This window comes from Ixodes scapularis, unplaced genomic scaffold (genome assembly GCF_016920785.2).
Source record: "Ixodes scapularis isolate PalLabHiFi unplaced genomic scaffold, ASM1692078v2 PGA_scaffold1__304_contigs__length_218370807, whole genome shotgun sequence".
Taxonomy (NCBI): Eukaryota; Metazoa; Arthropoda; class Arachnida; order Ixodida; family Ixodidae; genus Ixodes; species Ixodes scapularis.
In genome coordinates this window covers 193,718,381-193,745,362 of record NW_024609846.1, presented here as the reverse complement: position 1 = coordinate 193,745,362, position 26,982 = coordinate 193,718,381, and the positions used below count along the sequence as shown (strand labels likewise).

At 43.5% G+C, this 26,982-nt stretch overlaps 1 protein-coding gene across 3 annotated transcripts in view; it reads left to right on the top strand.

Moving 5' to 3' along the window:
• Positions 1 to 26,982, top strand: part of LOC8039973 (putative phospholipase B-like 2) — a 91,084-nt gene that overhangs the window by 21,934 nt on the left and 42,168 nt on the right. For 2 of the 3 annotated variants that reach the window (XM_040213540.1, XM_040213536.1), the window contains exons 2-3: positions 15,103 to 15,297; positions 20,478 to 20,724. In XM_040213540.1, coding sequence (XP_040069474.1) covers positions 15,107 to 15,297; positions 20,478 to 20,724 — 438 coding nt within the window. In that variant the 5' untranslated portion in view covers positions 15,103 to 15,106. Of the gene's footprint in view, positions 1 to 6,659; positions 6,681 to 15,102; positions 15,298 to 20,477; positions 20,725 to 26,982 lie in introns of those variants that run through there. The other variant, XM_040213546.1, reaches the window with a different exon arrangement.

Sequence of the window (26,982 nt, the reverse complement as noted above, 5' to 3'; positions counted from 1 at the left end):
TTTGTTTTTGTTCGTTAAAAATTGTTGCCTGTCCACTGTGGGATGTCGTCTTCAACACGAGCAGTGGTTTTCCTCTGAAGCAGGCAGCATGGACGCGTGCCGCAGCACAACATAGTTTATTTGCAGGTGGTACCGCAGTTTGAAGGATGGTTCGCACAATATGGGGGAATCGCAATTCAATGTTCTACCTCGGGCGTAGACAAGATTTGCTCATTCAAAATCATTTTGTCTACAAATCGGGAACTTGCAACGAATGTACCCGCATGGTTGGAAGGGCCAGACAAGCCTTGCGAGCGCTTCGTTTTCTAGCCTCTCAGTCCTGAACCTACTCACGCACCACATGTGTAGATGTTCCGGTACGTGGGAGCACTTATTTGGAAAATGGTGAATGGCAACTGTTGTTATCTTTAAGGTGGACTGCATATTTGCAGTACTTTTCCTCACTTAAAAATATGTCTTACTAAAAATATGTAGTATAGCCGATGACAAAAAGAGAATGACTGGGCGTCCTCCAGCACATGCTTGTGCTTTTCACCCTGCTTTAGACAGATGTGCTCGCTCCAGGCTCATCAGGCGCTGAAACGTCATCGAAGGTAGCAGACGGGCTGGAGGTCGAACAACGGAGACTTCTCCCTGCCTTTCTGATGGTGTCAGTGAGCATGTACTTCTATACTCTAACTTAGCTTAACCTGCACAGAGCTGAGTAGAATAGGCTTGGCAAGTGCCCTTATTGCATATGCATTTGTACAGCTGAGGCACTTTCTAAATCAAGAACATTGTGTACCTTACCTTCAAAAACACATCATTTTGGGGGTGCAAAAGGAATTCTAAGGCATATTTTTGTTTGTATTGTCCTATTACGTATCGACTCCTTCAACTTAACGCGGAGTCGACCCAGCCTCTTGAAAAATTTAATGCTTACCAGGTAATTGTTTTGCATTTAGTTGACATATCAGTATTCAGTTAGGTATCCCAAGTCATTAGTCGTTGAGGTGGAGTCTCTCTGTAAGTCAGTCATGTTTAACAGTCATAGAAATGCTTGTCAAATAATGGCACTGTCGAGGACATGTATTCAGCTCGAACAATCGCTGGGCACAAGCTGGTCGCGTGGTTACAGGCAGCAAACATCCCGGTTGGAACGTCCTATTTCGCAATGTAGCTGCAGACTAAATGAGGGCCCCACTCATAAACGTCTATACTTTTAGTCTCTTTAAGCTGGACCACTTTTGAAACTACAAGCCTTTGCAGCAAAAACAGCATGACGCATGATTATAAGCTCGACGTACCATGGCGTCCAACAAGAAGGTCACATGGCTTGCTTTGTGCACTGAATTTGCAAGGATGGCTTGAAGCTTCTGTCGTGGTTAACTTTAAGCTGAGATAGTTTAAAATAATGCTCTCAGTTTTTAGTGTTGCCCGGCATGGTTAACAAGTTGGTGATATAGCGCTGCATTGAAAAGTCTGTGCATTCATGACTGTATCACCTTATGAATGCAAGCTACCTATTAAACTCTTCGTTTTTCAGAGAAATGAAATGCACTTTGCTTCCAATTGCACCCGCTTCTGTAACTTCATGGTATGAAGCACCTTATGGCTGCAAGCTCTGACCGATCTTGTTCTGTGGTCTGCGCAGGCCCATATGAGGGAGTCACTCCGAGAGCCTCACCAGAGTTTCCTGCTCGTGGTCGTTCTAAATGTTTTTGTTGTAGGTATGCATCCTTTCTGTCTTTCCCTTAATTGTACTCAAACGTCTTCTTTTCATTGTCGCCGATTTGCCTCAAAATTGGTTAAGCACACAAATGCACGCTGTACAACTGTATTGTACATATTTTTTCCAAGGTAACTTTTCTTTGCCAAAGTTAGATTTTTTTATGAAGGTTAGTCTTTTTTGTTTTTATTTTCAAATTTATGTGAGTTTCCATGGGCAACACTAAAACGTTATGCCAGAAGCAAGGACAAGTTCACTGCTCTAATTTGTTCTCAACTGATTGCAAGAAATTTCGTTAATGTCGTGAAACCTCCTTCCAGCGCTTGCTTTGCAGCATAAAAAAAATTATACATAGGACATACTGTTTCTTAAACTGCTTGCTCATTCTGCAGGTCTGCCTGCCATAGATGTCGTGCTACTGGAGAGCAGGCGAATTCGATTGCTGGTTTTGCCATTGCTTTTTTTTTTTAGACGTTGTCTTAGTAGTTCTTGTAAATTTGGAGATTTTCCTAAAAAGCAAGCCGGGAAGAATATTTAGTTTAGTTAGGAAGCTGAAAATAATGATTTAGTACCCCTTTGTCACTAAAATAGATACTGTGTGCTGCTGTTAGTGTCAAGCCGTGATCCACGCTTTTTTGGCATTTTGCTCAGAGTGGTACCCATTCTTATTCGTTAGCCTCTTGGTGTGCCAACTAAACTCTTTGTATACAGACACCTGCCCTCTGCTGGTACACTCTACCCTCATGTTCAGCGAGTATATGAACCGGAGTTGTATCCACAGTCGACACTCGCTGAGCACGAGGGTAGGAAAATCTTTCCATTGCAGCAGAGCCATATATGGGGAGAGTCTGGCAGTCTATGATTTCGCTGCCGTAACGTCTCCCTTCCGAGTGAGCTGATCAGCCCGCGGCACAGAGCAAGAGGCGTGAGCGCATGCGCGTGAACTCTAGGCTGCTCCCAGCTGAGCGGGGAGGGCCGCCATTTTCATTCATTCGCCCGGCATGGGATCGATATTCAAATTTCGGTTCTTTCCTTTTATTTGGCAGGCTCTGGCAATAAAATGATATAGTGTTATTCCTCGGTGGCTTAAAAACCTAAAGAAAGAAGTTCCTCCATGTTTGAACGCACTTTTATTTAGGCAAAAAAAATAAATAAGCCCGTAGCAGACGACACGTAGCCTCAACAGTGCTCCGTGCAGACAGCTTTGCGTCAAAATGGTGGTCGTCTCCTCTTTGTTTCTCTGCTGCCTTCTCTCTCCCTCCTTCGGCGTTCTCCTCCCTTTCCTCCTCTCCGGCGCCTTCGTTGCCACACCCGCTGGCTAAACTCTCCCACTATACGGCTTTGCATTGCAGTAGTAGTTTTATTTGTAGTCTTTACAGTTGAATGTGAATATTTGACAGAAGTCTCAGGTTGGGGCGAAAGGGGGTTAAATGAATGCATTTGATCATTCACCTAAATTCGGTACCCATCATTTTAACGCCTACGTAGCTTTGTCCTGGGGGGTGACTATGACTAAAATAAGAGGATCTATGTGCTGATCACGAAAGAATATGCTAGCCATTCTAATGTAGCTCTGCCAAGTACTTGATTGTGATTTGTTTTTATTTTCAGCTACTTGGGTGCCTCAAGATCCTAGTGGCCACAAGCTTGGACTCAATCTTTTTCTGTGGTCTGTGCAGGACCATGGGGGAGGTAATCCCAGCAACAAGAGCATCGCAGTATCTCCCTGGCTGTGACTTTCGGTCTGCGTCACGACAGGGGAGTCCTCGTGCCACCAGGTGTTAGGTATGCCACTTTAAATAAGCATTTTTCTTACCTATTAATAGAACAGCAAAAGCACTACTAAGTCTAAAATGAAAAAAAAAACATATTCATATCTTGGGTTGGATGAAATTCCAATTACAAAAAGGAGTCTGCAGACATGATTAACATGTGAACTTAAAGCCCGCGGATGTAGGTTCGACGGTGTCACAGAAATAACTTCCCGCAGATCTCCTTGCTCGTGCTATACCCAAACAAATTCTTAAAATAATCATTGTGTTTCGTTGGTGTCATCAATCTTATGTCCCTACCACACTCACCAGTCGGGACATGTGAAATATAAAAAAACAGGAACTTGCACATTGTCAGCTCTGCAAAGATTTATATAGTAAACAGAGCATAGCACGTTCAGCTTAAGAAAAAAAATTCAGTGCAGGCCTATATTCATGGTTCACATATGTGTAATTGCTCTTTATAATGAAGTGAAAACTGCTTAAGTTGTGGCCCACTACAGGCTTTCTATTAGTGTTAAAAAGTGCGGTAGAAAATATGATTGCGCTTGGAAGACGGGGACATAGGAAGGACAGACACAACAGAGCGCTAACTTTCAACTGATTTAATTCAAGAACCTCAGCGTAGAAACGGACTGTGTCACCGCACCACATCTCAACCAATCCGTGGCCCTGCCACGGACCGCAAGTACGCCAAATACTTATCCGCCAAGTCAATTGACGCCACACTGACACAACTTGTGCCGGAACTGTTTATAGTGTCAGCCTCCATAATCTCGCTAACAGTCCTATCTTTGTGCCTCTCAAGAACAATAGACGAAACAAATAATGGTTTACACCCGCAGTCATGACAGTGACACGACAGATCATGACTGCGAGTGCAAACCATTATTTGCTCAGTCTACTGTTCTTGCTAGGCACAAAGATATGACTGTTAGAGAGATTATGGAGGCTGATGCTATAAATAGTTCCGGCACGTGTTGTGTCAGTGTGGCGTCAATTGACTTGGCGGATAAGGAGTTGGTGTACTTGCGGTCCGTGGCAGGGCCACGGATTGGTTGAGATGTGGTGCGGTGACGCAGTGTGTTTCTACGCCGAGGTTCTTGAATTAAATCAGTTGAAAGTTAGCACTCTGTGGTGTCTGTCCTTCCTATGTCCCCGTCTTCAAAGCACAATCATGTTTTCTAACGTACCGTACCAACTTGCCCAACAACCAGCACTTGCTAAAAAGTGCTATCGTGTTTTAAGCAGCTCGCACCAAATATTTTCTTGAAATACATAGGTTCATGGAAATTATTATGTAGATGTTGGCAGACAGTCATGGTGAGGCCAATCTTTAATGCCAAGTGGTCCACTTATTCAGAGTTAATTGAGTTTGTAAATTTTTTTTAGGTCGCAAATTAAATTTTTATGGTACGCAATGGGCACAATCATCCGTAATGACTATCTCTACCTAGGGGAACTTCATACGTTTACTACGGCAAGATGGTTTCGAAAAACAAAGTATTTAGTTTATTCAACTCCTGCACTAACCTTGTCTTTAGAAACTTTTTATATTCTTTGCGATGCTGAGATAAGATTCTGGAAATAGTTTTTCTAGAACTACTCTAGATATTTCCAGTTCATCATTTTTCTCGCAAAGCATTCGAGAGAGCCAAACCCTGTAATGTACGGAGGGAACTCACAGAATGATGCGACTGACAGTTTGGAACATTCGGCACTGTAACAGTAATAATGACATGTCACTTATGTAATGCTCATTATCGCAGATCAAACTGCTTTTTCCGTCTACACTCATTTTCAGTAGACTCATTCAGCGAACTCCCACCTGAGACTGCAGCGCTGGGTTCTGCAAAGTAATTTGAATGAATATAGATGCAACAGGTTTCTTTGAGCGTGCGTCTAACACATATTCTTCATATTGAATCTGCTAACTGTATTCATGTCCATCAGTACTTTTCTCAACATCTCTGCTTGCTGAGCCGTACTCAAGTCCATACATCTTGTCTTTCGCTATTACATTAATATATAAAACTGTTGATGCCGAGTGAGAATTCAAGGTACCGAATCTGTCGTGCGAGCTAAATAAGAACCAATAAAAAGCTCTACAAAGGAAATTTTGTTAAAGGATGCTGTATGGGCATTAGAATAGCACATGCCATGCTAAAAAAAAAAAAAATACAAATTCTTGTTAGGTATGCGAGGATGACAGTGCTGTGCTGTTTCTGATGTGTCACAAAAAAAAAAATCAGTGCCATACAGTGTTCCTTATGGAAGTACAAACTGTGGAATTCGAAGCCCAGAAGTTTTATTCAAGAATGTTCCTCAATACAAATGTATTTAGAGATCTGAGCCACTGACTCATACATGACTATGTGGCAAACATTCATTTTCATGTGGATTATAGTTTACAAGGTCTAGTCTGCATTGATTTATTGCATTCATGCTGAAACTGGGAGGGGTTCTCTGGGTATGAATAAAGAGATAAACATTTCTTGAAATCAAAGCATTTGAGAACGGACAAAAGGAAGGATCTGAGAACGGTATCTTAGATTCTCTTCTTTTTCTTACAGTATCTCTAATGTTCACTTTATTTCACCTGATGCATTTAGTTTTTAGCGCAGCTCTTAGCACCCGTTTCCGCGTTTCGCGGCGTCGCTGTCGGCGTAACCACCCAATTAAACTTGGCAGGAAATTGAATTAATGTTGTGGTCATGTGACGTTAATATTTCCGCTAAGTCTAGCTGAGAAACTGAATTTTTTTATGGCTGACGTGACACGGTCATGCGACGTCATTTTCCCTGCTACTTTTAGCGGAAAAACTGCATTTGTGTTGAGGTCATGTGACATCAATTTCTGCGCTAAATTTAGTGGGAAACTTAACCAGCTAAATTTAGTGGGGAAATTTTCCCGCTAAATTCAGGGAAGTTTCCTGCTAAATGGGAGGGAGCAGAAGAGGAGGAGGGGAGGGGGAGGAGGGGCATACCTTCCCATCCTCCTCTTCAAGATCTGTGCTCTAATTTCACGTTACAGAGAATTGTAAACGTCTCATATTTCATCTCATGTTTATTCAACTTTTATATTGCAGGTGCGCTCGCAGCACAAATCTGGGTTGTGCTGATCCTCTACGCACAAGTTAGGAACTCCTGAGTGGCAAGAGTGGGAGTTTGGTCTGACAGCTCAAGGGACACCATTGTTCAGTATTGAATTTTTAATAATCTTCTTTTAAGCAAAGTTAAGCTTTGCTGCATGCAGTTCTTATAAAAATAAATACCTGCAACCAAATTTACCAGGTCACGACATTTCGCCTCTGCTCTTAGTGGTCCTGGTGAGCCTCGGATAAGAGCTTACTGGTGTGCAAACACCATGCTTGTTTGAAACCACTCACTGATGTAGAGACTCGCTGACATCCAGCATTCCAATGAAACGCTGGATGTCCACAAGTCTTTCTTGAACAATGCAAGCGGGGAAGGAACCATACAATCGTATCGTATTGGGGGACATTCTACAGAGTTTTTTTTCTATGTTTTACAGATTTTTTTTAAAAAAGCCGTAAAAGCTACATTTACGCGGTCTGTGCACGTGAGTTATATGGCCAGGGCGGCATAGTATAAAAGGCTAATTTGTAATGATCCTTCGGCTTATTACAGAGATGTGCCAGACTTCTTTCAGAAAACTAGATGGAGGTTCATTCTAGCGTAGTTTTATCCCGCGAATCTGAATATCCCGTTCGTTTTCCTCAAAGATATAACTAAACGTGAGAAAACACAAAAAACATCCCACCAACAGTGACATCGTAAGAAGACCTTTCGGCCGCCAAGCGTGTGTCGCTTAAGGGCCGCGTGCCCAATCGCAAGTTTTCTAGGTATATTCTCCGGCACTGGCACCAGTCGTGACACATTTTTCTGCCCTTTTAAAAAATAGCATGTGCGTGCATAGCTTTGATAGGCGCTGAAGATGCGTGAACAAAGATTTTGAAAGCTGCTGTTGTGACGTCGCTCTCTAGGGAGGTGCTTTCACAGCGCTTTAAAAATGACTATGCAGCCTTGATTAATTAAATTAGCAAATAATTTTGATATTTGAGATTCTGGAGGTCGAATGAAGAAGATTTAAAAGTGTTTTCTCAAATACAAAACTGGTTCAGCCTCTCTCTAAGTATAGTATGTTCGTGAAATTTTTAATCAGTGAAAATAGACCCATGGTTCCAATTAGAAACCTGCTAAGCATCATCAAAACACACTAAATCAATTTTCTTTGTAAAGATATAAGACGAGTAGCATTTTATGGCGTTATAAAAAATGGTCAATTTGGACGCATTTCCAGACTTCGGTTTCTTACCAGAGCGCATCTTTGCACCTGCGGTCCAGCTGCCCAGTGACCGCAGTGCGAAGCCGCCCCCTCGCCTCCCTCGTAGGATGAAGGGAAGCAAGGCGCATGTGTGTTGCGTGTCTATGCCCCTGGGGAACAGGACCGTGGGCGCAGAGATGAGCTCTGATAAGAAACTGAAACCTAGAAACTCGTCCAAATAAAGCTTTTTACAGAATGCATAAAACGCTACCCCTGAATTATATCCTTCTAAAAAAAACTTGATTTTGTGGTTTTCAATGACTCAGCAAGTTTCTAATTGAAACCATATTTTCATTTTCACTAATTAAAAAGTTGATTAACAAATTGTATTTAATTATCTGACTGATCGTTACGACTAGGTCCCTATACTACGTACGCCTGGCCGTATAACTCGCCTGCACAAACCGCATTAATATAGCTTTCACGACCTTTCTAAACATATATGTAAAGCTTAAAACTAAATCGCCCTGTACAACAGTGAAAAGGCGAAACCAACACGCTGGAGCCATATGGCTCCACCATGCTGGTGTCGCCTTTTTGCTGGTATAGGATGTCCCATATTACGTTATGCATGTATGGTTCCATCCGCCTACATGGTTCCGCCTATATCCACTATGCTGGTATAGGATGTCCCATAATACGACACGCTTGTATGGTTCCGCCTACCTGTATCATTCCGCCTTATTCCACTATACTGGAGCCGCCGTTTTCGCTTGTATAGGATGTCCCATATTACGGTTACGCTTGTATGAGCCTTTTCCGTCATCTTTCCATCATCGAGATTTTCCAATAGGGTTCACTTTCTTAATATTTTTTTTAGTCAACTTAAACTGGCCTTTGCCACATAAAAGATTTCATCGTCCTTTTTCAGACCCACTCAACCTCATACAATACACACATTGACGGCTTACATTCGTAGGGGTTGGCTAACGCAGGAACGGCTACTTCCGTCATGAGACAGGACATATGCTTACAGCTGTGACAAGTTGAACATCCTTCTATTGGAGCTTATTACGTGCAACGCCAACACATATAATTGATACAATCATGCAGCAAATGGTTCGTGTTTTCGTACAAGGGAGGTGCCACACCAATCTCTTCATGGCCTCGTCGTCTTGTAGGCAAGATCTGATTACAGGCTTGGATTTTCGAAGGTTTGCAAAGCAGTCATCTGTTACAAAGGTGCCGAGCTCTTCCTCGGAGATTTAAATAACAGTGAGCCTGATTCGACCAATCCTAAATCCAAACTACGCGTCCATAAAGAATCGTTACACCTTCTTACGTATCTCTGGTAATGGTATCCTTGATTGAGCCTCGCATTTCAGGATATGTTGTAGTGACTCTCCTCTCAAATGCCATACTATCTCACTCATTCATCCTAACCCATTGCATAGTAAAAAATGTCATCGGTAAAACAATGCTACCTGGCATTGCAACACATCAGCCGGTCGTGTTTTGAAAAAAGCATGGCCATGGCAAACATTGAACCCAACAATTCTCTGGAAAATACGTCCCTTTGCCAATAAGCAGCTTTTCTATCGGGGCAAAACAGCGCAACAGGACATGGACGAGGTAAAGGGGAGGTGATACGCCACGTTGTGTACTGCTCGCCTTTACTTCGTCCTTGAACTGTTGCACTGCTGTAATCATAGTTTTTTTAAATGTTTAGTTTAATATTATTGGGCATAACTTTGCATGATGTCGCAAAAACAGAAATAATGAAATAATTGAAACATTTTCAACATTTTTTAAAACCGAAGACGACTCAGGTTTTTTAAAAACATGTAGCATAAACACGCTCGCCTGTTTACTCTCTCTATCTTCAACCAGTCGTGTCAAGTCGTCCCTTAATATTCATGCCTTTATGACAAGCACAACCAATTAACTGGCACTTGAAACCAATATACCTCCCTGCTAAATCGTTCACCAACGTTCGTATTGCTTGCTTTCTTCAGAACGCCCTACTATTGGCAAGTAATTCACAGATTGCTTCAGAGGCCAATTAAAGTGATTCGAAACGTCGAAGGCGACAACAACGACGAGTGGAACGAAAAAACAAAGACGGCAACGAAGAGGGGGAGATCGACAAAACAAAGGACTGATTGAGATACAGTAATGTGGTAATAACTTGTAGACCCCTACAAATTTGGCACACTTGACACGATGAGTCACAGCTAAGTAACCCTTTCACAAAGCTTTAAATGTTCATGAAAACGTAGTGTTACTAATTTACAACGTTTAAAAGGATCCCATTGCGGATCTTCCACGAGATGTCAGTACGGCACAACTAACCCAGCTGGTCCCACTAAGGGCGAGATATTCAGCTACTCCACTTCTGACAACAAAATCAATGAAGGTAAATAGTAAATATGAAAGATTTCATTTTTGAAGAAATGGTATGGCGGCCATGTCGAAGAACATTCCAAGAGTTTTTGAGCACGACTATGATACTGCGATCCTTTCAAATGCTACAGTTGCAAATAACCTAGAAAAATGTGCTGATGGAGGCTATATTTGCTTCCATAAAAGACAAAAAGAAATCTAGACCTCAGACAGTGAAGCCACACATGTTTGATTGCTATTAATAAAATTCGGAAGAATTAATGGGCACCTATCAGCGTGCTACCGACAGAAAACTGCAGAACTCAGAAGACCGCATGAAGAAAACGTCCCCTTTTTTTAAGGCCTGTCACATTAAGGAAACATGACGGCGACATCAACACATCATGTTGATCAACGTTGAAGCAAAATGTCGACCGTTGGCTCTGCTTCCCAAACAGGCCTGTCTCAGTGCAGGAACATCAGCACAACATCAACGACAGCAACAATATTGCTTCGGCGTGACAGCTTTCGGCAACAGAAACAGCAGCAACATCTCTTGAAAATGCCTGTGAACGGTTCGGTGGGTGAGGGAATTTTGTTCCTACAACACGGACTGCTTCGAGCGTGAGGCGCACTATCTGTAAGGAGTTTCTTTCAAATAATCAACTCAAATGAAGGGCTTGCTATTGATATTTAACAATATTAAAGCCTTGTGTGCAGCTCAGATAATTTTACAAATTTGCACGTAATTACGAAAAGCGATCGTCGAAAACGTCACAGCTATTGTCTTGAGCATTCAAACAGTAAGTTAAGTTTTAAATTGCCGGAAATTTTCAGCCGAGATATTTCTAGTATTATTAAAAGTAGGATGATAACTTATTCGTGTAAAATATGTTAAAACAATCCGCTTAAGAGAACGATGCAAAACTCGGAGCTTGAAAATGACCGCTGCCAAAAGTGATCGTTAATATTTGGAGCTCGAAAACAGCAGCTGAAGACGCGTAAAACTATCTTGAAACCCTGGAAATCTGGAGGAATGAAGCGATCATAAGGCAGACAGGAAAGACAAATACATAGCATTGAACACTATTATACTGATCGTTGTGACGGCCGAACCGTCAGTCGCCCTTTTTAAATATTGGCAATTGAGCGCCAGGATACACAAACCGCTTTGAGGAACAGTGGACTACAGCGTCTCTTACACTAGAAAGGGGAATTTCATAAAACGCAGAACGGCATTACGGCATGGCGTAAAGTACAAAACTAAAAGTGGCATTGTCTTCCTCTGTTAGGGCTAGCTCCTTTGACAGCAAATGAACATTCCGATGACAAAAACACCAAAAATAACCTTTCTTGACTCTTTTTTTATCACTGCCGCTAGTGGATGTCCTCTCGTGGTAGCTTTTGGGTTTTGAACTCGTCAGAAATTCCTAAAGGTACTTTTCCGGCGACGTAAAGGTAGTACATATCCAGCACATGAAAGAAGATAAACAAAACAAGATGGCGGAATGTTCCCCGTGTTTGCCACACCGTCACTTCTGTATAACAAGGTGTCCTCGGGCTGTCCGAGAACAAATCGGCCAACTTGATTGCTGGTCGACAAACGCATGTTTCCCAACAGTTGACGTTGTCTCAATGTGAAACATTACAGGAAGCATGTCTTCCTCCAGTTGACGGGCAAAATTGTTGAACGGCCTTCTCAGTGTGACAGCGCCTTTACCAACATCGCAAAGAAGTAGTATGAACGTTGCCTAGTTGATTACCCGGATGTAAGCTGAACTGATTGTAGGGCTAGCTTTATCACTACCTTCAAGAGCAAACAAGTACACTAATGGAAATAACCCTTCGTCTACATGTACAACACAGTCCTGCTCCTAAGCTGTTTTTTTGGGAAAGAAGGCTCCTGCGATTGGCCGAAACCGAAACACATCACTCGGCTACAATTCCCTTGATACTGCATGGGCCTCTATGCAAAATACAAAAACAAGTACAAGCTCCAAACCTTAAATACGCGGAAGAATTTGCTTCAGAACTTGCAAGACATCTCCAGCACCTACGTAGATAGAAACTTTCCTCCTCGAGCTGCCTATATGGCCCTAAACTCCAGTCATATCAGGGACAAAAAATCTTTAACCTCGCGCAGAGACCGAACGCGGGACACCAACCGACATTCATTGACACAGGCCTCATGCAGGAACGGCGATACAGCTTTACGCCAAGCTCTAACTTCAATCAAAACCAAGCGGTTGGTCTTGCGAACGCGGAGGAGGAGGTAAGAGGTTCAGAATAAATAATGAAAAAAGAAAAAGGAGGGTGGATGGTCGGTCCAGCCCGATGATGCAAAAGGAAACTGTGTACTTGTCTTCAAGCATGTAACATATCACTGTTGATATTGATATACGTGAGACTCGCGTCCTTGTCGATAGCGGCGCCTCAGTATTCATGATTAACAAGAACGAAGGAAATGATCTAAAAACCTACATGACAAAGCGAATTTAAATTTCAAGCTACAACAATAAAAGCCCTTGTCAGGAATGGACAACTGTTACCAGTGGTTTAGATGGCCGGAGTATTGAAATTGTGGCTCTCGTTACTCATCAAGTGAACTATGATCGGGTTTCTAACGTCAAGCCGGGCATGAAGCGACTCAAAATAAATATTCACTGGGTTGGTGAAGTTATATTTAAAACGACTGCCGACCACGCCCACTGCAGATGTTGGGCCAACAAATACATCGACGGACCACCGAAGCTTCTTACTGCAGCTGAAGTAATTTCTAGGCTGCACCCCAAATTGTTCAGCGTTGGCAGCTGGTCAACGCTGCATTTGCGGTGCACTTCAACATCAGTGAGACGACAGTGGTACGAAAAAGAACAGACATTATGACCAAAGAATAGAAAGTGTGACTCAGCAGGAGCTACAAAGTATGCTTGATGCGGACTTTGTTTGATTTTCCGTGCGTCTGTTTGCGTCACCTTTCACTATTGAAATTAAAGCAGATGAAACCTTAAGGCTCTGCACAGTCTCCTGTGCTTTAAACACGCAGTCTGGACTAGTTTCCTTCGCCTTGTAACGAATGGAAGCCATCATTGATGAAATAGGAGGCTGCCTATACTTTCTATTGAACTCCACAGGACATTTTGAGTTGTTCCTTTACAACGCGATACCACAATGTGCACAACCTTCACAACACCTTTCGACATATATGAGTACAACGGCCTCCCCATAGACTGGACGAATTCTGCGTGGTTTTTGATGATGGACTAGGGCTTCAATTCGTACCTTGGGATATCTGCGAAGTCTTCAAGAGCGAGGTCTTTCAGAACCAGAGGATTTATCTAGGTCGCGTCTTCAACGGCTTTCAGAAAAGCAGAAAAGAGTCTGTAACATGCATTTTAGAACTTGTTAAGTCATATGACTTACATTTGCTCCAACTGTTCCTCTGTTGCCGGTTACGTTCAAGCATTAATTAAAGGCTACGCTTTTACGGAGGAAATGTCTCATCATACTTATGCAGCCTGATGAGAACTTTGACTGGACTGAGGAGTATTAAAGAGTACATCGCTACATGGTTCATGCCATATCATTGAACCCTATACTCTCGTTGGCAGATTTTACACTTCCGTTCTAACTGAACACGGATGCATTGCGTTATTAGACAGGGGCCGTGCTCTAACAAAAGGATGCTAAGAGCCCCGCCCACGAACAGCTTCATGTTGTGGGCCACTTCTTCAATACGCTTAATATGTCGGAGTCGAATTACAGTATAAATGAGAGGCGCGAAGCCTCCGATTTGGTGTAATGACGCAAATGCTCTCGTGGCGTCGGGTCAGGTACCTCGCTGCAACGCTCTTATTGGATCGCGGTGCCGTAGCCGCCACAGTTCCCCAATTCATCGTGAATATAGTGTCAAAGTATTTCCTCTGCGCCTTCGTCGCGAAGCTTGACGTGACCGCGCTGCCTCAGAAAGGCGAGACGTCAGCATCAGGTGACGCGCACTCCGCTGGGTTTTGTATCAGATTTTTCCCTCATGTGAATACCCGATTAGCAACGCTTATTATACGCACGGACATATTCCATAGAAACCGTCGAAAACCGTAGGTACAACTTAAAAATACAGCTGATCACGCATTTCAGCCTGTTGCGTTGCACAATATACCGTAAGTAAGAAGTTTATGCAGAGTCCAGTTATAATGGGATTTAATTACTTGATATTTGCCGGTATTGAACAATCTCTCGAGAATGTGGAGCACCAGGGACACCTCCTTAGCACGCTTTTTGAGAATAGGTTACACGTCACCTTATAGCTGGAGCAAAAACTTAAAGTGGAGTATAAAAAATATGAATATTTAGATGACCGTTGTTGGTGTATTTATTAAAAGGCTTAAAGAAAGGCACACAAAGAACAAATGACATCTAATCAACATGTGTGACTTTGTCCAATTTTCGTGGTTTTCTTAATTTTTCCTATGACGATATTTTCATTTTTTTTAAATTAGGTTCAAACCTGCATGAGTTTACATTAAATGACGCCATTGCCGTGTTGTGTTATTGAACATAATTAAAGGAATATTAAATGTTATATCAGCCTTGAATTGCTATCTTTAATAACTTCATACATTGTGATTCGTCATGGAGTGGTAAGGAAGCAAAACAGGAATGCTCTCGATTTATATGCTTTATTCTTTAAAAGTATATACTTTGGAATAGGAAAAAACTCAATGCCTTTTTTGAACTTCAGTGTCCGATAGCGTCTAGCCAAGTGAGGTATGAGCGATTGTTCAAACTCTTGCCAAACAAGCTAGCGACACGCATTACTATTTTTCAAATTATGCTCATAGAGGAAATAGGATCATATTTCTGACATTTTTTTATTTTCGCCTTGTCAATAAACTTAAAAAAAAACATATATTGGTATGTCTAATTTAGCGGTGTCACGTATTGTACTTTCAGAAACATGTTCATGATCTTGGCAGTTGCTGCTCTTCTGGTGCTGCAAGCCGCAGCCCAGCCCACCGAAGACCCGAAGTGCCAGTATGCGTGGGCATCAATTGGTACATCTAGAGGGGACCTGCACATCCATGACGGCAAGCCCGGTCAAGGGGCGGTTGCTTGGGGATCTTTCCAGAATGACATTCACATTAGCGGGTATGACAATTATTTACTGTGAGATAATGAAAACCCTGTCATTCCGTATAAAATAGAATGCTCCCAGTAACTAACTTTAACCAATGATTTACATACGCCGTACATGGTTCTAGAATGAGTTGTTTGCCCATTGCAAATTTTGCACCGGACCAGTTATACACGATATTCACTCATTCAACTGACATATTAAATAGAAGTTTGAATATGGTTCTTTGGATCATACTTTCCCAATTGAAAGGGCCATTTCACTGTATATGGTGCCTGATAGAGCTTAAGCTTTTATAAACGTTCATTTTTGTGTGTCTGCTCATTCATTGTTTAGAAATGATTTCTAGCACGTGTTTGGTAGAACAAGATCAAAAGTTCACCCAGTTTCAGTATGGGAGGTCATCGAGTAACAGAACGGGCGATCAACATTGTGGTACGCAATAAAATAAACCGAGGAACAGTGCATCTTGCCGAATAAAGGCGAACGAAACTGTTCAGTAAAACGAATTTAAGTAAAATTGCGCGCGCGGTTTAGAACAACTAGTCGTCACGAACACGAACTGGTAATTTTGTGCCCAGCTTAAAATACGTCTATATTTATCCGGGGTAGTCGGGACGCAGCATTATTAACGCAGTAGCACTTAGGAGCTCATGCCGCAGAAAATCCGGCGTCGGCATCAGCGCTGGCGTCGGTGGGACCAAAACATCCCATAATGCAACGGGCGCAGACACGTGTATAACACGTGACGTCACACGTGGCTGAGCGTGCTGCATTATGGGATTTAGCAAGAAATGTTCCCGCCAAATTTAGAAGAAACTTTTCCTGCCAAATATAGGGGAAAATGTTCCCGCCAAATCTAGCGGAAACTTTGCCGCCAGATTTAGCGAAACATTTTCCGACGAATTTAGTGGAACATTTTCCCGTCAAATTTAGTGGAACATTTTCCCCACAAATCTAGCAGAAAGCTTTCCTGACAAAATTTAGCGGGTCGATAGGGTCATGACGTTACAGACACGTGTGAGGTCACTTACCACGTGAGGCTACCAAATAGACCATGCTCACACGCTTGCACGGCTTGGCAACGAGCCCGCGTTTATGTGAGATGGCTTTTCGACTGGACCCGATAACGCTATTGGGTCCCGACGGGACTTTTAAAGGCGAAGCGTAACCGTCTCCTAAGTTTTTTTTCAAAAGCGGAAGTGCCCATATGTCTCCAATAAAGTCATTACTTACTTAAATTTTGCGCAATAGTGGCTTTTCCATTTTCTATTCTGCATAAAATGTTTCAACGAGGTACTATTGAACTGACGTTCCTCCTTCGTTCATATTCGAATATATTTCAGACATGCAAGATACGAACTAAATAAATTACCTGAATTTATTTTAGCACAAAATGTGCTTAGCTTTTAGTAAACTGCCTCCATTTAACTGATTCCAAGCAAACAATCCTGCTTCGTTGACTTTTATCAGGCTTGTACAAGATGCTCACTAAACGTATTTAAGTTAAGTTACTGAGTACTACAAAAAATAGTAACTGAGTAGAGTAGTATATACTCAAATTTGTAAAGTAATTGTGTAAAGGACAAAATACTCCAAAAAAGTAACTCGGTACTTTCAAGATACTCTCAAGTTACAATTTTCTCTGCAAATCATTGTCAAGCACAACCGAAGTCCGGAAAAAATCTTCCTCCCAGCTACTATGGGATCCCCTGGAAATCTAGCTAGACTTTGGCTGCCACTCAGGCTCCTAGGAGGTGCCAAGTAACTACGAATGAAACAAAAATGAAAATGTTTTTTTCTTTTACACCCTTGCTATGGCGGGGACATAGGCGAGGGCAGCGCGAGGCCCGTTCGCCTGCGGATGGAGTTTCTACACAGAGGCTCGCCTCGGACGCTCCCCTTGTGTCACGTGTTTATTTCCGCTTCCCCCGTCAGTGCACTGGCGGTGCCGTACAGTCGGGGGTCGGGGAGTCGAGGCCAGGGGAGAGCGGTCGCCATCGTGGTGGGCACCGGCGGGAATTCGTGCTACCGAAGACAATAGCGAGTTGTAGTAGACCGTGTTTTCCCCCTCCGCTAAGCCCCTCCGCTACCCGGAACTCAACAGCAAAGGGCATTGGCACGCAGTCGCAGCGGCGGTTTCTTCGTAGCGGAGGGGGAAACATGATCTACTAAAACTTGCTAATGCTGGGTAAGCCGCGGGCGATGGGCCGCCTGATTGGAGCCGTGTAGTCGCGTCTTACGAGTCTTGTGTGCGAAGAGAGACTAGTGAAACGAACGGGCGGTGTGTCCGACTGCGTGCGGATGCAAAGGCACTTTTGAAGCTGGAAGGCTTTCTTTTATATGCTTTCTCTCTATGACATACAAAGTTAAACTCCGGTTTACTGTCGACTCTTACCAGACACTTGTAGGACCCACCCTCTCTCCGACACAAGTGCCCTCTTTCTGGTTTGTAGCCTTGTACACACCTTATTCTTTTACCCGCATGCCCTTCAGCTTCGGAATCTCTGTTGCTCTTTGGCTTGGCCAGAAACAAATTTTAAGAAAATGTGTTTTGACGTTTTGCCCAGTTAGAAGACACGACACATGTCCGCTCGGCTTGAGGCTGCGACACCCGCTTCTCCGTGTCACCTCTTTCAGCAGATGCGCGGAACTGCACTGTATTACCTGACACGAAATGTACCTGCAATGGCAGGGCGCCTAGCCAAAATAACTGGAGTTCAATACCTTCCAAGCTTCCGGCCTCTAACGAAAATAGAAAAAATAGAAAGTAACTTTAAAATGAGTACAAGTTACTTGAAAAAGTATTTAAGTTAGAGTACTAATTGCTGATGTTCGAAAGTATTTGCAAGATACCAAGTTACTCACAAAAGTATTTAAGTTAGAGTACTAATTGCTGATGTTCGAAAGTATTTGCAAGATACCAAGTTACTCACAAAAGTATTTAAGATACAGTAACTTGAGTAGAGTATTTAAGTTACGTACAAGTCTGACTTGTATGAATAAATTCTCGAGACCTAGAATCAGGCATCTAAGCAGAGGCTAGCATTATTAGCTTGACTTGTTTGGTATAAACTTCGTCTTATGCCGACATGAACATGAGCACCAAGCTTCATGAATGCACTCTGCGCGACACTGTTAGCGCAAACACAACTTTGATACTTTTTACACTTTACTTTAATAGGTCATAGCGAGCGTTAAAATTTGCCACTTAAATTAATACCCCAAGTGAGCATTGTTCACCACTGTACTAGTTTTGCTGACAATCCTTTAATGCAATGAGCATAGCAGAAAGAGTCGCTGATAGCTGGTTAACTTGAATTCAGCGCGGTGGTAATATATTCAAGAATACGAAAGGGTAAGACAAATGGGACGGACCGGACAAACATCTTTCGTCCTTTACTTTCCGTGTGAAAAGTTTGAAATACACTTAGGAGGAATATCAGATGAACAGTCGCGCTCTGGTGATCTTCACAAAATTACCAGAGGCCAACAAAGTGCCGTAGCTTAAGAGGTGTCATTGACTTTTCGTATAAGCGCTTCTACGACTTCGACCTTGGTCATATTGCGAGGACTGTAACAAAGGGCACACATAAAGGGTGCGATAGTTTTATTATAAATTGGGCGTCTGTTTTGGTGAGCCCTCTGGCAATCTTAACAGTTTTGGGAACGTGCTGCCAAGTGATGCAGCCTTTTATACAACCTGCCGAGCGCGTACAAACAGCGCTCTCATCGAGTTACTTGAACGAAACAGCGCAGTTCAGGCCGCGTGGTCGGACTGCAGATAAGGGAGTTAAAATACAGTTAATTTATGTATTCGCACTCTCAACAGAAACTCGTGAAATATCCCAGTTGCTTATCGAATTAGTATAAATAAACTATTAGCTTTAATGCATAGAGATATGGTGGGCCAATGTTGAAACTTTATTTCCCGACATATGCGGTTTCGATGAAAGCTCCCTGGCTCCGAAGCTGAGAAATATCTGATCGGGACCAGGGAGCAAGGAGACAGCACTCAAGGAAAGCAGAATATACATCGAGCAGTACAATAAAATGCATTAATGAGTGGCATAACGCAGTAACGAAATATATCAATTTTCACCGCATTCTTATTCCAGCAGACTTCCGAAAATTCGATTGGATTCTTTAATTGCTTAGCCAGATGTAGTGTGATTCAATCAGTGTGTAGAATTTGCGTCTCTGAACACACTTTGAAGCGTACACATTCGTAATATCGCGATAAATTCTGGGACTGTCGAGTTTCGTTGCAGCCTTTTCTTAAAACATCCTTCTGAAGCATTTGCGAAGAAAAAAAGAAGTCAGCCATTTTTCCAGTTCGTTTGTGATAGGTCTGAAACAAAGGCAGTAAAGGGGTAGATAAACATTTTGCAATAGATACTAATATTTGTTTTTAATATTTTGCATATTCCTAATAAAAACATAACATAGTCTTTAAGAAACCTCGTCAGCATTACTAATGCAGACACGCGATGTAGTCCACGGTGCCTCTTATGTTTTCATAAATTACAGCAGATGAATAAAAAATGCCTTTCAAGTGTTACAAAAGCAAGTGTTTTTGTTTCATAACTTTTGAAACGTAAAAAATACACTCCTTTCTTTTGGATTTAAAAAAAAAAGTTCAAATTCCATTATTATAAATGCATCGCTTTTTTATGTATCCTGTTAATTTTCACAAATGTACCTCGGTGTTATAATATTCCCTGCTTGTTTCTACAAAACGCCCTAAAAAGAATTAGAGTCCGTTCCTGTGTACCAAATATGCACACTGAGTGGTTGAAGTAGTATCTGTATTGAAAGGAAGCTTAAGATATCTGGTTAATAGAAAAACACTATTCTGATCAAAAGTAGAAACTAAACTTATGTAAACATTCGACGTGTATCACCTTGCTTAGTAACGTTAGGCTTTGATATGCAGAGGTAATACATTTTTCCCACTAATTATTATAAAGCATTCATGAGTAATCATGATTTATGTAAGCTTTCTTGCAATGAAGGCGTAACAATGTAAAAATTTAAAACATTTATTTTACCTAAAACAACTGCCCACAAGCAAGTGTTAGTCTACATGTAGAGGAGCTAATCATACGCGTATGCAAAAACTACAAGGGTTGCTATTTCTGACTGGAGTGTTTGTCTGATAACTAATAGATGGCGTGGTGTCCGTTCTTTAAAGCTGGACATTCCTGGAGGTGCAGTCCAACGGTTCGTATGCAGACGACGCTCAGGCGTACGCCGCCGGCGCGGTGGAGGCCTACCTTACGCACGACCTCATGGAGAAACAGTTTAACAATATGTACAGCCGCTACTGCGAAGGGCAGCCGCAGTATTGCGAGAGGCTCTATGTATTCCTCCTGCAAAACCTCGGGTACTCCAATATCCAAGAGAACCTCCATGAATCTACGGATCCTTATTGGCACATGGTAGGTCTTTAGGTTCGGAGATGTCCGCTATTTCGAGTAAGCATTTCTGTTGTTTGTCACGACACGAGTGTGTGGGCTGCCATTAAAAGGTTGGGAAAAGTGACGAATCATCTCACGGCTGCAAATTATGTAATCAAAACACCGATAAAAAAAATCACGAAACGATCTGTCAACATGATATACAAAGCCCTGCGCTTCTTAAATGACAACTCCGGGCAATATATTAGAATTTCTGATTACGACTGTCTTCAGCTCAGTCAGTGTCATTAAATTACAAAGTTTTTTTTTTTCTATTGCGTATGGTTTTATATATATCACGGCTCGAAGTTTGGTTTCGGTTGTCAGCGGCAAAATTGAAACTATCTGCTGAAGAGTAACGGCAACACTGATATCAACTGTACGGCCGGGACGTGACGTCACGGTGGTGTTGCGGTACGAGAAACGAGGTAGAGGAGCCTAGAGAGATGAACTGGTGCCTCGTTCACCCGGCAAAAGTGACCCCCACTTGGCTGCCGTCATGTTATACAATTTTTACCACTAGACACGTGACCGTACCAAAGCCTGAGGCTTTTACGCAAGACTGAGCCGAGATTTGTATTGCCATCACTATAAAAGACATGATAATTTTTTCAATACTTTTTGCCCCAGAGATCATTGTCTAGCTCCGATAAAAACCCAAAATACAGCAACGCAGCTGAGTGCATATAGCGGAGGCATTGTAAAGCTGCCCGAGTTTTTGTCGTAAAATCACATTTTGGATTTAAAACAGACAAAACATAACTTATCTCGTGGATACAGTTATTAAAGAACAATAAGCAATTATTTCTGCGCTGTACTTTGTTAAACTCCAGAGGTAGAACTATAAGGTCATGTGTCTAGTGTTCACAATTGTGCAACATGGCGGCGGCCAATTGGTGGTCACTTTAAACTGCCAGTTTATCGCTCTAAGGCCCTCCACCTCGTTGGGTACGAGGTGCCCAGTGTTGCTAGACTAAAAGCTAACCCGCTTGCCGCATGCGCAGCTGGTCACATCTTTAAAATCGGTTTTAGTGGGGTGCGAGGTTTCACTTGGACGTAATATTACGCCTATGATAATATTTCATTGCACTAAAGCGGCAGAAGTAATTTATTTGGGTTTCGTTTTCGACTGGAGTTGCCCTTTAAGCTCTCAGTGTATATTAAAGCGACTATAAACCAAGATCGAATTTTAAACTGGGGAGCATGAGAAAGCCAGTTATATACAATACCGCTTTGTTTCTGAGAATGTCTTGACATCAGAAATTAGAGTACCTCCACGGTACTCTAAAATATTAAAACGATACATTTCGTACATATTTTTTTAAGACAAGAAACAACGCAAATATACCCACTCAAGAAAGAGTACACTCGTACACAAACAAAAATAACGTGATATACCTACTCAAAAGAAGAACACTTGTACACAAACAGAGAGCATCGTCTCAACCTCGCTACAGGAAAAGAAATCAAACTATCTTCGCACAGGAAAAACAAAAAGGACACCATTCTATGGCTCATTCCTGGGAAAAGGGGAACAAACGTTCACATGCAGATTTGAATTAATTTTTACCTGTTATATTTACAATGTGATGGGGCAATGAGTTCCATTCTGTAACGGCAAGCTGTAATGGCGAGTTGCGAAGTTGGTTAGTGCGACAATTTGATAAGCGAATTTTGTGAGGATGATCATGTCCGGGAAAGATGCGATGAGGAGGAGGCAATAAGCGTTCCTTATGGTTAATATCAAAGTAATAAACAATGTGGATGAACGCGATACGGGAGGCTTTGCGCCTGGCGTCTAATGAGGGTAAATTAGCCAATTGTTTCAGCGCCGAAAAGCTCGTGTCAGGTGAATAGTAACTATATATGAAGCAGCTCGTGGCTTTGTTTTGAATTTTTTCTATTTGGGCAATCAGGTAATCCTGGTGCGGAGACCATATGATGCTGGCGTATTCAAGCTGAGATATGACAAAGACTTACAAGCTAGCAAATGAGTTTCGGGGGAGCTGAATACAACGTCTGTTTTAGCTTCGAGGGAAGAACTCGGTGAAGCGTGGTTTATTCCTGGCTTCCAAGAATACACGTCAAAACGTAGATAGGAAAGAGTGACGATAAGGTTAACAACGGCACTCGACTCGGCCACAATGACACAACAACTTCCGTCTGATGAATCCCAAGGAACGACTTGCTGTCCTTTGATACAGGTGTTTTATTACAAGTAGCGCCAACCAATGTTGTGGAAACGCGCAAGACACGTGCCACGAAGGGGCTCTCCGCCGTCATTCGCTTCCAAGGGCCGCTCATTTCACTGCTGAGTCGCCATTTGCTTCCAAGGGCCGCTCCAGACATGGTCCTTGTGGGCTGGCGCATCTCATGCTACTTGCAAGACAAACACCAACACATCGAGGGGCTTTACGGTAGACTAAAGCCCCTTCATGTATCAAAAGTAGTGCAAGGTATGCCGATGCATGAGGCACGTGCAACGCGCAGCTCTTTTGAATATCATGGCGGTTCAGGGCAGCACTGAGCTTGATTTCAGACGCCATGTTCTTCCCGAAGTGGTGCGCAGTACGTGTCTCGATCATTTACACAACAATGAATGGCGCCGCTTCTCCCAGGATAGGAAGGCTTTACGGAAGGCAAACTGAGACGAGCGAGGGGAAGGGGGAGGGAGGTTACCCCCAACATCACTAGATTACTTCAGTTGTGAAACTCCTACGGAAGGGGGTAACCATCTCACTCACTTCCGTCCGCCTCCCGTCGCTCGAAGTGCCATCTAAATTTCTGTTAAGAACTGTGTTCCATAGAGTGCTTTGGAATGCCATCTATACTCTGTTTCACCTTATGATGTACCGCAGGAAAGGCTACAAGCTCGAGCTCATTGCTCTATGGGCACATCTCGGCGGCACAAGCTCTCGTGCGTTAAGAGTAGCTCCCAACGCTATGAGCTCGCACTTCCAGCCCTGTCGGCGGTACAACATAAGGTGAAACGGAGTATAGACGCTGCGCTTCGAAACGTCCGTATCCCAAAGAATAGAATGCAGTTACCAAAGCAGCCGTCCGGCGCGTCGAACGACGGGAGGCGAGTCGTGGTGAGTAACGGGGGGCTCTGCTCGTGCGTGCAGCGTCTATGAGAAGCTCCGTAACTGAGCTAATCTAATAACGTAGGTTACCCCCCCCCCTCTTCACACACACAGCTGAGGTAATCTAGTAACTTTGGTTATCACTGAGCTAGGCCACAGCGTTTATAACCATCTCTATAGAAAACTGCAAGCATCGTACCTCACTGGTGCCCCATGAGTGCAAACATGTGCAGCGTGCGCGTGAACGTAGCTTTGGCAAGGTTCTAATTCCGGGCACTTACCCCCACGAGCAGAGACATGGGTCGCTAAACTCGTCAAGCACAACTTTGTGTCCGAAAGTTGCGGAACACGCTAATTGGACTCTCGCGACGCTGACGTCGCGCCGAGCGAGGTGTCAATCATTCAAAGCAAAGTTCATCGAGGCGCGCGTGCGGCGCGTGAGGGGCGCGAGGAGCCCGCTGATTGAACGGCTTCGCCGATGACGTAGCGCCCATTTGTCCCGACATCCCTACGCCAAGCTAAAATTAATGCTTTGCAGATTGTCCCTAGGCGACCTGCTGACGCTCAAAATCCCTCCGAAGTTTGTGTAAAAAAGAAACCTCGTTTGTCGAAGTTGTCGCTGACGTCAAAGCGACGTTTCCGAACTTTGCGAGAGCCGTGGTTTCAGCTCGAGATCTTCGCTTCGAATCGAGGCGAAGTTAAGCTTTGTCAACATGGCGGTGCCGTACGCAGCGGCCGAGCTTATCTTCCGCCACCGTCGGCGTCGCTACTGAGACCACCGGGGACGCTTTTCAACTCCCCGACGACGACTTTCGGCGACAGTACCGGCTATCGAGAGCCGTTGTGCGTTGACTCTGCGACGAGCTTCGTTCGCCGCCTTGGACCGTGGAACAACAAGTTCTCTGCGCGCTCCGGTTCTTCGGAGCCGGTAGCTTTCAAGGCATGGTGGCGACTGACAAGCACCTGTCAGTCTCCCACATGACAGTGGACCGGGCTGTCAGAGCTTTTGCGGCTGCTATCGCTTTTTTTTTTTTCTGTAATATTTGAAGAGGTACTAATAAGCTGGTATACAATTCAGAATGTTGGAAAACAAACAAGAACCGGGGTAATTCTTGGGTAGGGTCGAGTCTCCCGGCAGCCGGCAGAATTATTTCCCCGAAATTCTACTGGCAGTCGTCACTCATTGGCGGTCAAATCAGTTCATCGAACTACGTGTCATCGAAAGATCGTTTCATCGGCACGCGATGTAATCACATGAAAGAGATTGTCTTCCGTTAGAGGTATATACACATTAAGCATTTTCCCACCTTTAAACATGTAAGTGGGGTGTCCCATAACTAACACCTTAATAAGTGTAGCGATGGACCTTATAAAAGAAATGTAAACTTCACACCTTTAAAAATGCGTGATTTTTTAAACAAGTTTCTTAAAACGTATGATAATGCCTACACCTTTTTATAAAGATGTAAGACTACAATACCCCTTCTCGTCAGGCACGTAGCCAAGGGGAGGGGGGGGGGCATAAGGCCTGGCCTTCCCGCCGCCCCCACCCACCCCCCCCCCCCCCGAAATTTTCCATTTTGCTGGGGTCTCCTCTCCTCCCTCCCCCTCATAGAGCACTTTATTATCGGCGCCCCCCCCCCCCCCCCCCTTAAACAAAAATCTGGCTACGTGCCTGCTTCTCCTCAAGGTGTAATTACCACAGTACATTTTTTTTTGGGGTGTACACAGTGGCACGGGACCCATTAATACGACTGAACAAATAAATTACACAAACGAGTCGCCGAAACAGCACGCTGCTTCTTGGCGAGTGTCGAGGCAATATCGTCCGAAAACCGGCTTCAGTATTGGCCGGATGTACGGTTTTGCGCCTCGTCCCTACATCCGGCAGGTATGGGAGTACCGATGCAAATAAACGATTTGTCTAATAGCACTGGCACCACTGATTTCTTAGGAGGCTAGAACGTGGATAGAGGCCTGTATTGCTGGGGTCGAGCGGCACCACCGGCAGTCATCGCTTGACACGATCTTATGCATGCTATAGGAGAAACGGGAAAACTCAATTTTATTACGTTAGTAGGTTGTTCTCTACCATGAAACTTCTATCATGTTTCCGCAAATAACAGCTAATATTGTGGGCAAGAATATTAAACGCGTTAGAATACCAATTTTGTTTAACTAAATGTTGTGTGGTTGAGGGTCCAGGGCTACTTTGTTGGGCGTTAACTGTTCAGTGTTTAATGAGACAAGGGCTACCGAGAGTTATTGTGGAGTCATCCGTGATTTCGGAGTCATCAAAGCTCAGCAAACGATAAGTTAGAATGCCTTTACTGGGGATTTTCGCATCGTTTTGACCGCTTGTACATAGTGCTTCATGGTGAAAGCTTTTTCTTTGAACTGCTGTGACGGCTTCCGTGACAAACTGAAACTCGGAGCGTCCCGTTCAGTCGCTTGACGTGCCATTTATTTAGCAACCGAAGCAAGCGACGTCGGTAAAGTCAATCGTGCTCCGGCCAATTTTTTTTAATCGATGTTCAAACGCTTGATGAATGTCTATTTCATCTCCAAGAACCCGACATAAACATCGCAGCACGTCATAAAATGCTCGCCCTCGAGCACCGCGTACAAGCTTCCAATTTTTGCATGTTTCTTCCTTAGACTTGCGTGTATTGCCTCATGGTGTAAAAGGCCAAAGCAACAAGGACGAAAACGAAGGGAGAACTAGACAGGACGCGGCATATTGCCTGTCGTCAAGCGATGGCCGCCGGTGAGGCCAGTGAAGGGCTCCCAATTCGCGATACAGACTTGCACTAGGAGAGTTCTAACGCATTACACCCGCCGAGTGCTGCACGGAGAACAGGCCCCGAACGAACTTGCCGAATGCACCCAGTGCAGACTGATGCTGTCGCCATAGATGTTGTAGAAAAGTACCGACCTCAAACCGAAACTAGCGCCTTTTTGTTCGACGTGATGGGTGGGAAATGCGAGAGCGCAGTCGCTGCCATCGTTTAAACGTTGGTTGCTGCAACGTGGAACTTACATTTGCGATGACTTCCACTTAAGCAACTTGGCTGTCAGAGATATCTACAGACGGCGTAAGTTTCCGAAACCAGTTGACTACAAAACAGCATACGCTTGAGGAAATTGATGGCACTGT